Consider the following 12,493-nt stretch of genomic DNA (forward strand, 5'->3'; position numbering starts at 1 on the left):
GTCTCATATCTATTTGATTATTAGACTAGCCAGAAGGACTTTGAGGGCAGAGAAAAATTTGTTCCTCCCTCACAAGGTTCTGAATTATATTATCTTTTCCAGGATAGTTGAGTTTTGTGTTGGCAGGCAGTTAAATTACCTGTGGATTAACTTGTTCCTGTATTTAAGATTTGAGTTAATCCTAGATTAAAGCCGTTATTCCTCAAGTACAGTCCTCACTTCTAGAATGTTCATAAGCTCTGGCTAGGCTCCCCTGCAGTGTCTTCCCAGGTCTCAGACCTTTGAAATCTGCCCCTAGCTGTCACACCCTAGGCAACTGCTCTTTTACTAGGCTTCCCAGAGACTCACCAGACAATGCACAGCCCAGGAAACGGCCAGGGCACTTCTGTGCAAATGTCTGAGGTTCTCTCTCTGTGGCTAGCCTCTGTGGCACTTTACCCTTCTGAACCCAGCTGCATTCGTAGCCCTGGGCTGTAACTCTTCCTGTTGTCTGGGCTCCACTTGCATGGGCAAGAGGTCCTTCGAATGCTCCCAACAAGAAAACATGGTGAATGTGGGACAAAACTCAGGTGCACCCTCTCTGTCAAGGGTGGCAGGCCTGCTTTGGTTGTTTCGTTATGCTTCCAAATAGCTATTTTGTATATTTTGGTTAGCTTTTATAGTTGTGTCCCATCAGAGGAAGTCCAATCATGGCCCATATCAGATTTGTCCTTACCTAATATTGAACTCATCAAGCAATAACATTGTTTAACATTACTTGAAAACATTACTTAATGAAAAAATGAATGGAATAATCCAAATAAAGAATCAGTGATAGAAAAACTGAGGTGAAATAATTAAAGAAATGTATTGCTTTTAACTAAGTTTAGACCACATTGGGAATTGGCATTACAGAACAAAGACAAACATGAATCTTGATGAAGAAGAAATAACACAGAACTAAAAGTGGAAGAGGAAGGGAGAGGGAATGAGAGACATAATAAGAGATCTGGTTTCTTCCTTTTTAACTAGTAAGAAGTCAAATGATATTGACTGAAACAAATAATTGTTAAATATAAACCATGTAAATATATAAATAACTATGTAAATATAAGCAAATATACAGTTAAACACAATGAACTCATATCTGAGTTTATACAACAAATTTAACTTTAGAAGAATCTCTAGGTTCAAATATCTCATGACTATATGTATAAAGACCTAAAGTTCAGTCATCTTTTAAGGTTCACTTTAACTACTTAATCTTCTGCTCATGTATTTTTAAATTTAAAATAGCTTTTAATTATTTATTTGAAATATGTGATAGCAGTTAGCAAAGCTGTATGACATTTGGCATATCTATCAATTCAACTATGTCCTCCAGGATCTGGAATGATGGCCCTCTTATGCTGACAATGGTTATTTCAGCACAGGATGACTGAGGGGGTGCCTTTTGACTTCTTTGTGTTTGTTCTACTACTTGAATTCTTCACAATTATTCACAATGATTAGCACCTATAAACACACACACACACACACACACACACACATTCTAATTTTTAATGTTTTGAGGTTATACTGAGTCTTCAGCTACTAGTTTTGTATTCAAAGTTTTACTGTAAGCCTGAAGCCGGTCTAAGAGACTGAAGGATGACTAGTCCCCTCCCCAGGGAAATTCCTGCCCAGCAAACATGCTTGTGAAGCCATAAGTGCAGAGTGTTCTCTGTCCTTACTGATCCACAAAGCAGGCAGGATTAAGGGAGACCGGCCCCTTGTTGCTGCTTCTGAGACCAAGGAAACACTCCCATTGAACATAGGATACATACTGAAGCTACAGCACTGGATTTCAGGCTCCAAAACAGCTATTCATCTTTCTTAACATAGTACACCCCAAGAACTGTAGGTTGTGCATGCAAATAAATGCTTCCCTAGTAGCAAGAAGAGTGCTGGCCTATACAGGCTAAGAAGGAAAATAGAGAGAAACAGGTTGCATAGACAACATTCCAAAGCACTGCTACAAAACAGGACTGGCTTGAGCTCCAATAATTCCAATTAGATGAATGTGGCAAGGTGGGACTTTCAACTTAAGTCTTTGTAAATAGGAAATGTATATACCTGTTTATCTAGCTACATCTATTTGCTCATGGGTATTTTGTATTAAATCCTTCCACGATTACATGGCTGGCTAAGGGAAGAAGATAACATGTGAGACCTAAACATCTTAATCCCACAAAATTCTATGTAATTGGATTTCTATAACATTCTACATAACCAACCCAGGCAACGCTTTCAGTACACTTGGCTTCGAAGACTTCCTGAATGCTGAGATGTGAAATTTCTTTTCCAGATCTTTTTCCTGAACCTTAGACCCATATGGTCAATTTCTTACCAGTTATTCTATCCTAAATTCAGCATGCAAAGGAAAATCGAATATCCCCCATCACAACTTGTTATTTCTCTTCATTCATTCAACAACTGTGTTGTGAATGCCCACTATGTGTCAGGCATGATGGTGGAGGCTAGAAATAGAAATACACATGATATATCCCTACATTCAGGACGTTAGATTTAGTGGAGAAGATGAGAAAAAAATGAGTATAATGTAAACACGATGCTGGATAACAGGGTGCTATTTAACACAGAATTGGGTCATCTGATCCACATGTATGTCCGGGAGAGGAACATAGCTTAACGATCAGAAAAATCGTAGAGGGTAAAATCTGAACTTTTTCAAGGAATTAACAGGACAACTTCAGCCCAGGGAGCGGCAATTCCAACATCCACCACACATGTAACTGCTCCACTCAGCCTGGCGGGCTCGGAAGGGCTGCAGTGAGTCTCCAGGTCAGCACTGGCCCTGGAAATTGCCCCCACCCCCATCCCATTACATCTTTTCCACCAAGGACATAATTCGGATCGTTCATGTAGCCCACACCCCTGTCTGCTTTACATCACAGTGGTTTTCTGGAGTCCTCCTGATATCTTGGTAAGAATGCCCAGATTCTGAAGGGAAAAAAATAGCCTGGGTGTTTTCTGCCTCTTTGATAACCTTTGGGAAATCCAAGTTTAACCTGTCTAAAACTCACTTCCTCATCTGAGAAAGACTGATAATTATGAAACTAGTGCTTACCTCAAGGGAAGGTATAAATATCAAATGAGATGACAGGTGGAAGCAGGTCCAGAACAGCACAAAAATTAACCATCTTTGCTGGGATTTGAGCATGACGGAGTATGACTTCGATTAAATTATAAATACTGATCTCGAAAGGAGGACGTGAAGCTTTTGGAACTTTCTCAAATATGTACCAATACGTTTTAATTGAATTCAGTACTTACGTCCCTCCTAGCACACCAGAGCTTTCAATCCGACCTGGACCTCATTCCAACAAGATACTGAACTTGGACAAGTTATTGATCCTTTCTTTCAGTATCCTCTTGGGTTTCGCGGGGATAATTAAACGGACCTCAAAGGGATGCTGTGAGCATCATTTAAAATCAGGAATAAAAAACACCAGGTAGTGATGCTTTCTCACACAACAGTTTAACTAAAGAAAGAGGTCTTTGTGCAAGAACCTAGCGGCCGGGAACTGAGCAGGGGAATAAGGGAAATCTGACTCCAGTGAAGCCAGGAGAAGGCGGATTGTCCACGGTTTCCAGCGTGGAGGCAGCACCACGGCGGCGGGAGCGGGCCCGTGGCCCCGGTAGGGGGCGCTGAAGCGCCGCACTGCAGCATCCTGGCGGCCGAGCGCCGCGACCCCGGCGGAGCTGAGCTCCCGCGCGTCCTGCCGCAGTCGGGGCGAGCGCCAGCCAGGAGACACTCGCCGGTCAGCCCGCACTTGCTGCTGCCGCGGGCGCTCGCAACGGCGATCGCAGCCCAGCAACTCGGAAACGCAGCGTGCACCCTGGGCTAGGCAGCGTGGGAGGGCTTCAAGGTCTCGGGGGACCGATTCCGAACTTGCAGGGGGCCGCCGTTCTCCCGGGCCTGGAGATTGTGAACAGGTGAGTGTTACGCACGTGCCCAGGTGGCTCTTTGGGGGCGACTTCCTGCAGCCCTTCTGTGGCCCTGAACGCTGGGCTTCTGGGTGGGTCCTCCTGGTCACTGGGTCCCCCAGGAAGACTCTGGGGCTCCTTGAGAGGGAGATGTGAGCGCAGGCGCCCAGAGTTTGACAGCGCCCTCGCCCTCGGAGCTAGGACAGAGAATACCCTGTTCACTTGGGCTGCCTTTGATCTCTAGGCTGCCAGCAAGTAACCTGCAGTCGCCAGTGGGCTTATTTGTTTATCATTCCTGATACCTGTTGCTTTCGGAGCAGCGCCATAACCAGAAGTCTTGTACAATTATTCTCACCGTTGTGGGTGCTGCGTCGTAAGATGAGGGAAAATTCCCAGTGATGAGATCAGGAAAACTTGGTTTCAAAGCAAGAGAAGACGCAGCCCAAAGAGTGTCTCATTCCCACGACCAGACTAGATTCTTTGCTTCCCTAAACAGTTGCACTTTATTTTGATGATAAATACAGAAGTTAGAAAAACCATTACCTTATAAAGATGCTTGCTCTTTTTTCCCCCATGAGGCAGTGGAAAGCATGGGCCTTGACAAGTAGTCTTGGGAATGATTTATTATGAATGAAACCTTTCTTTAAATATATTTTTTAAATGAGGTCATTCGTGACCTAAATGTCATGGGTCTAGCAGATGGTAAGCTGCTGGAGGTAGCCACTCTGTGTGTATACACTTAGCATGAGTGTAGAATGAATCAATCAATGCATTAATAATAACAGGATTTGGGGGCTAGCTTCTTTTTTTCTTCTTTCTAAGCTTTCTTTTAGATCTTTTATGTTTAGAGGAAAAAACCCACCATTTATCTCTCAAATATCTAGGTGTGATTTTAGCTTTAGGAGGGATAGGAACTCAGAAGTTTTTGTCCCAATAAAGCGCTATCTACGCAGAAAGTGACTGGCAGCTGCTACACTCAGCCAGAATATTTCTGCACAACATTAAAACAAATGGTTTTTTTAGATCCAAGTTATGGAAGGTCTTGGTTTATGAATTATTTTGAACATCATAAATTTGGCAACAGGTCACTTGTTACAATTTACACATTTATCTTTGGTTTTTTATCTTTGTCAAATGTAACTTTTCACATCATTTTTGTGTGAGAAATAGGATCCTGAAGGATATATATTAATTTGTGTCTTCCATTAAGTCATTTTTCTAAACATGACATAAGACTGACAATAACCAGCTATATCTTTATTCAATTATAAATGAAAAAATCCAAACAGTTTTTTTTTCTTATGTGAAATTCCTATTCCTCTGAGGCCATTTGGGAGTTACTGAAATATTTGACTTACCAAATGTTTTTAAAAATCACATTTGATGGATGGCTACTTTCATGAAACCTCAGTCAGATCATTACATTGATTTTATTGCATGGGAATTAACAATTTTGCTTTGTTGTTTATACAAGCTTCACACACTTGCATGGTCTATGTTTCAAGAAAATGTTTGACATTCTTATATAGAATTTACATAGTTAATGTATCTTTATATATTATGCTTCTGTGAAACTTCTGTAATAACTCATGAAACATAGAGACCTCTTCTTAATTAATGTATATGAAATTAAAATAAGGAGATCCTTTTATCTTTAGCCAAAATATGGGACTGGACAAATTATAGATGTTGGAGCTTCTGGGTTTTGTGCTATTAATGATTACTAGGAAGTCTTTTCATTATTGGGGGATGAAATAAACAATAGCTAATGTTAATGTTGACCTTTTTATCTTTCAGAGGAGGCTCTGGCACTTTGGAAATTAGCAGATTCAAAATTTGTTAGGTACAGGTTGATGGCTCAGATGCATAATGAAGAAAATAATTACGTGTTAATATCTTTGTAGAAATACCTTTTCAGAAGGATTTTTACTCTTACCTTTCACTGGAGGAGCTGTTTTTGAAAATTTGTAGATGAGAAAAGCTGGCAGGAACACTTAGATAACAAATTTGTGTTTCAAAATTCTCTTTACAGACTGGAAAAATGGATGAACTGAAGACTGATATGATTATGTTTAGCAAGGATAAAAGTGAAGTCTTGTATCTAGTTTAAAACACCGACTGCAGAAGTTCAGAATGGGCAAGTCTGCAGCTCGTGTGGATGCTGTGAGACTTCATATATGAGTGGTTGTGCGGCAGTCCAACCCCAGTGCCCAGATACTCAATTGGGAAAATCTCAGTGAACTTTTGCTGGGTCACTATGTCAGGTCACGTCTCACATGGTGGCTGCAATGGATGCCACATTTTTGGAGTGATTAAAATGGCAAGTGCCAGAGGAGAGCACTGCATATGGTGAAGAGGGAATGTGAGCATCCCAAAACAAACAACAACAGCACTCATCCCATCATGAGCAAGAGAAGATGCTAGCCCTCATTTCCCTAGAAAGTAGAGTCTAGGATGATGGCAAAGGGTCCTCATAGCTGGTAGGCTACTTGAAACATTCTGAGCAAAAGAAGAAAAAGCTGACAATGCTCCCCCTTCCCCTCTGTACTGGACAGTGGTAAATTAGACCCTGGGTGGCTGTGGGATGACTGATCATAAGGAAGGGTGCCTGTGATGGCTGGAGGGTGCTCTGGTTGACCCCAAGGCTCTTTTCAACTTTACACAGTACTAAGAGCTCAGGTGTCATTCCTAATGCACCCACCTATATAAAGTGTGCCCACTTTGTACCTAATGTAACTTCCCAAGTGTTAGGACAGTACCATAAACCAATGTACTTGAAGTTATCATAGTACAGGAATCCAAAGTTAGGACATGGCATTTTCTCTTGGGTACTAGGGCATTGTGCCTAGAAAAATAAAAAATATGATCTAAATATTATATATCCATTCCTAGAGCATGCATATCTGTCACGTGACTTGATCATGTGATCTAGTATGAACTGAGATAAAATTTAAACCTTGAAATGGAAGTTCAACTATATTACATTGGGTTGACTAATATGAATGTATATGATTTGGCCCAAAGGGAAATGTAGAATCCCAAGTGTAACTCCCCCATCATATGTTTGCATTTGGGATGTTTACAGACACGTGGTAAATGTGTATAGTCACATACTTCAAATTACTGACAAAAACCAATGCCTTCATAAAAATATTCTTTGAGGAAGTGCTTTAGAAAATGCTATGGTGAGTGAAAATGCATGTTTTAAAACCAAAACAGATAGAAGTTCAAGTCCTGGATCTGTCGTTTAATAGTTGACTGCCGGAAGTTTACAGTAAATTACTGCAGCCCTCTCACAGTACTGTGGTAAAGGTCAAAATGGAAACCGTTGATAAAGTTGAATGGTGGCTGGCAGAGATGAGATGCTTGATAAATATTACTTCCTTTCCACAGTCACTTAGGAATTGCTAAATCTCTTTTGTTTAAGGATTGCAGATTTACAATGACATGGTGAACCCAAAGGCTGGAACCAAAACGATTTTCTCAGCTCTTTAGTTTAAACGACAGTGAGTTGAGCTGTCTACCAACACCCAGAATGGCTAAAAGTGCAGAGGTCAAACTGGCAATATTTGGAAGAGCAGGCGTGGGCAAGTCAGGTAAGCTTTGTGGTGTTTGTTTGAGTGTGTACGTGTGTGTGTGTCTTTGTTGCTCCTGGGACTGGGTGGGAGGGTGGCTGGCATTTCTCATGCTCTCATGCATTGTTCTTTTAGATGAAGTCTCTTATTCTTTATCTAGAACTTTTATTTTGCATAGCAAGGTTTTATGTATTCTTTTGCACATTCATGAAAAAGTAGCTTTGATAATAACACACAAGGCAATGGACATATCATGTGTCTTGGTATTCTGGGGAAAAATATTAAACAAACCTCCAGAGAAATCAGATTGTGGAAATTAAAACTGTATTTGCTCTTTTTTCTCTATATGCAATCCTGAGCGGCTGGTTTTATATCTCGTTCATCTCAATATTCTCAGCAACCAGCGCAACGCCACGCATGTGTTGGGTCCTTAATAAGTACTTGTTGAATACATACATCTTTATAAGAAATATAATTGCATTCTTGTCCATCACCTCTGAAATTGGGGAGGACTGGTGAGAACTGACAGCGGCCATGCAAGTCAGCTAGTGCCAGCACTTCTGGGGTGAATGTAATGATCAAATTCTGGCTCAGGTCAGTCATCGCCACAGAGTCATAAAGGCTTTTTTATGCCCCATCTCAGAAGGAAGGGGCTTGCGGACCTTTGAAATTAAGGGTGAAATGGTAGAAGTGAAGATGTATCTAATCTAATTTGAAAAATATATCTCAGATTTTATCATTCAAGAATGCTAAAGTGGGTGTCGCTCAAATGTCAGGGCAGCCTGACTTTACAGATAATGTTGCCTTGACCTCGTCGTGGAGAAAAGGCCCATAAATGACTTTGCACATGGAGCTTTTGGTTCTTAGGAGAGGACTCTAAACAGCTGTCTGGGAGGAGTGTGTGTGTTGAGGCAAACCTGTCTGGATCATCCAGTGCAACAGGTAATCCACATAATCTTAAGCAAACACCCATGAGCAGCTTTTAATTCTGTGACCAGCCTTTCTTTTCCAACCTGCTCTCTGGTTTAATTTCAGCAGTTAATCTTCCCTATTCTATGTCTTTCTTTTTTTTTTCTTTTACCCTTTCCTGCTGTCACCCTTTTCTTCTACTTGCTGCTTGCTCTTGCCTCTGGCAGAAGCCAAGCAAAGAAAACAGATCGTTGGCAAGGCTGAGAAACTGCCGGCCTGCACGAGATTGAAGATAATTTAAATCCTCCCCATTAATCGCAGTGTTTCCTGATGGTGTGAGAGCCTAATTTCTGTAGCTGGCGGAAGGATCTGGGGAACGAGGAAGCTGTCCCCGTGAGCCGGGGAGGAAGGCGAGGGAGCGAGTGGGGCGGCCTGTGCTCTGTTAGTGGCTCAGCTCAGTCCTTCGTCAGAGAAGGGTCCAGGGCTGAGGCTGACTGTTTATTCTTCACTCATTCAAAATTCATCACAGACAATAATGCAAGGGGGTCTATTAACCTTCTATTATTTATCAAAATAAATTCCACATAAGTTGAAAAGTTAAAAGTAAAGTGTCTGCTGCGAGAACCACTTAGCTGTACGTACATTCATCTCAGAACAAGCTGCGTGCCTCACGTCAAGGCCAATCCACCAGCCTCCGCTTAGACCCCAGCTTTCTTCATCCTCTCCAAATTGTTTCTTCTCACTCTCTACTGATCATTTTTCCTTAATCATTTCTGTGTCCACTTCTCCACCGTTTTCTTTTTTTTAAAGATTTTATTTATTTATTTTTTTAGAGAGGGAAGGGAGGGAGAAAGAGAGAGAGAGAGAAACATCAATGTGTGGTTGCTGGGGGTCATGGCCTGCAACCCAGGCATGTACCCTGACTGGGAATTGAACCTGCCACACTTTGGTTTGCAGCCCACGCTCAATCCACTGAGCTACGCCAGCCAGGTTCACCTTTTTCTTTTCTCTAAGCTTATTGAATGTAGGCTCTGCTCTTACTGTCTTAACTTATTTTTTTTTAACTCCCATTCATTGCTTAAAACATGGCAAGCTTCCATTGTGGCTATGCCACAGATACTGCTTTTGCTAAGGTCTCCACGGATCCACAACCAAGAAACGTGATGAACATTTCCCAGTGCTGGTCTTCTGTGGCTTCTTGTTATCATCTAGCACAATCACTTCTTCTCTCTGAAACTCCTTTCTTCTCAGGCTCCCAGGACATCGCACTTCTCGGCCTCCCTGCTCCCTCTGCATTGCCCCCAACCAGCTGCCCTCATGGGCTGCTCCTCATGAACCAGCCTGCCAAGTGCAGGGGCTCCCAGGTCTCTACATACCATCCTCTCCTCTCCTCCCTCCATACACCCTTCCACGGCTGATGCCAACACCTGCACACAGACTGCACACTCTGATGACCTTGCTTTTATTTATGCAAAACGCAGAAGTGGAACTTGTTCACTCAAATCCTATGGTTCTTTATGAATGAATCTTCTTTAGACTATATACTTCTAGCACTTGCATTTATTTTCACTTTAGGTGAAAATGACAATGATAGACTACCTGCCTTTAAACAATTGTCTTTTGCTCATCGTTCATACACAGTGCTTCCCTATTTCCACATCATACTGTTTTCTGAGACCTTGCGACTGCACCTTACATTTAGAATTACTACTGGTTTGACTTAAGCATGGGAGATAATTCTGAAACCTTTACCCATAACTGAGTAAAAAAAACACAGAATACTTCATATCTATCAGTCTGGAAACCAGACTGTGGCAAGGTGGAATCCATGTATATTCTATAAATCTTTGTAAATTTGGATACATGTCTTTGCTTAGTCATCGTACCCCATGTTCACCTTCCTGTCATAAAGACTGTGTCAGTCATATTAGTAACTTTTTTTTTAAGTCTACAAGAATGCAACTGCCACTCCTCCTCTCTTAGTCATATGCTTCCCCCCAAAGGGACATGATCTCTGCAGGGGCTCAAACTATCTGTTTCTCTACAAACAGCCTGTGCTGGAAGTATTCCTGAGGGGCGGGGGGGCAGCTTGAGATCTTGGAGGGGTTGAAGCTGAGCTCTGATCTGACTTGGGTCTGTGCGTGACTTGCTTCAGAGCCTCAGGTTGTTCCTGTCCCATACCCTTCCCCCACACTCAGTACCAAATTGAATTTGAGTTATGTAAGACCACATTGTCCATTGGCTAACAGTACAGAGAGCAGTACAGCCTAGAAGACATGCGCTGTCGGGTTTGACTCCCAGAGCTGCACTTTATTAGCTGTGGAGCTTGGCAACTTTGTCAAGTGACTTAACTTTTCAATTTCCTCAACTGTAAAAAGGATATAATAGTGCCTATCTCAAAGGATTGTTGTTAGGATTGAATGAGTTATTACATGCAAGTTTATTACGACAGCAACCGGCATATAGTAAGTACTCAAGAATTAGGTATTATAATTTTTTGAGTTATGATCATTTTAATTTGTAAGTTATTTAGGTTAATGTCAATTACAGCATGATAACTGATCATCATAACAATACTTCTCATGGCTTATACTTTGGAAATCTTGGGAAGATAGCCAGAGATATGTTAATGTCATCAATAAATTACCACCCTTAAATTTGAAAGTACTTCTGGTATGTTGTGGACAGCTTCTTAAGCCCAGGTAATATATAGGCCATTTGTGTTTAAAACAGAATTTAACACTAACCAGAACTTTTTGGCTGGTGGGTTGTCATTGTAGTAGATGTATCACTGTAGGCAAAATTTAATAATGTCTCAATTACTCAGAAACACTGATAAAACATGTGAAGCGTGTGTGTGTGCATATGGCAGTATTACACACATATGGCTGCATTTCCATGGTCTTTTGTTTTGGGGAATTCTTCTCCCTTCTGTCTAGTTTTACCTTGCAGTTCTGTCTTCTGGTCGTTGGCTCAGGGAGCTTTTGGACTCAGTATGGTGCATGCTGAGGGGCTGCTGCAAAGCCTAGAGCCCCGACTTCCCAGCCCATGTCATCTTCTCTGGTCCCAGCAAGGCAAACATTTACTTTCACTGGCTACGGGCAAAGCCCTAATGAGGACATAGATTTCCTTACTCGGGTGTGTCAGGCTGTACTTTGATAGGCTCCAAGTAACCAAAGTGGTAAGACCTACCATACAACCTAGAATGTGCACTATATTTATTTAAATGCTTTTTGGATTCATAGTATTCAAATTCGTAGTAAGTGTGAGAGAGACTGAGAGAAAAACAACTAAAATTTTAAATTTAGTTTTATAGTTAACATTCTCATTTTACTTTTTAATTAATTAGTTTATTTATTTTTAGAGGGAGGGGAATAGAGAGAGAAAGAGAGGGAGAGAAACATCAATGTGTTGTTGCCTCTCACACACCTTCCACTGAGAATCCAGCCTGCAACCCAGACACGTGCCCTAGACTGGGAATTGAACTGGCAGCCTTTTGGTTCACGGGCCAGCACTCCATCCACTGAGCCACACCAGCTAGGGCAACATTCTCATTCTAGAATTGAAATATGTTCCATAGCTAAATATATCTCTAAAAAGGGCTAGTCTCAAAGTTAATTGAGTAATATTATCCTCTAATTCAAAAGCACTCATCCATAAAGGCTTAAGTTCATAGATTCCGATCGCTAAGCTAGAAATTAGGTGCCAAACACAAATGCGCTTGTGAAGTTCTTTATCCGTGATACAAAGAGAGGTGATTTAGGTTTTCCTCCTTCTCCTTGTTCTTGCTTGCTTTTCCTCTCTCTCTGAAACCTAAAGTGTTTTGAAAGTTATTTTTCTCTTATTTTCAAGTGGAAGAGGGACAATTTTGATTTTAAACATGACTTCCAAACACTGCTTTAACATATATATATGTGTGTGTGTACTTTTTTGGCTGGACTATGTTTATGAGATTTTATATATTCTCATGTTCATTAAGTATAAACAATATCCATACCATCTTGGATAGATCCATTTCCTTATGCTATGGAAGTAACCTT

At 41.3% G+C, this 12,493-nt stretch overlaps 1 protein-coding gene across 2 annotated transcripts in view; it reads left to right on the plus strand.

Annotated features, from left to right (window-relative positions):
* The first annotated feature begins 3,751 nt into the window (after positions 1-3,751).
* Positions 3,752-12,493, plus strand: part of RERG (RAS like estrogen regulated growth inhibitor) — a 103,344-nt gene continuing 94,602 nt past the window's right edge. Inside the window, exons 1-2 of one of the 2 annotated variants that reach the window (XM_045828955.1) lie at positions 3,752-3,978; positions 7,397-7,565. In XM_045828955.1, coding sequence (XP_045684911.1) covers positions 7,505-7,565 — 61 coding nt within the window. In that variant the 5' untranslated portion in view covers positions 3,752-3,978; positions 7,397-7,504. The remainder of the gene's footprint in view (positions 3,979-7,396; positions 7,566-12,493) is intronic. The other variant, XM_045828956.1, reaches the window with a different exon arrangement.

This window comes from Phyllostomus hastatus, unplaced genomic scaffold (assembly GCF_019186645.2).
Source record: "Phyllostomus hastatus isolate PE091 unplaced genomic scaffold, TTU_PhHast_1.1 phas_scaffold_93, whole genome shotgun sequence".
Classification (NCBI taxonomy): Eukaryota; Metazoa; Chordata; class Mammalia; order Chiroptera; family Phyllostomidae; genus Phyllostomus; species Phyllostomus hastatus.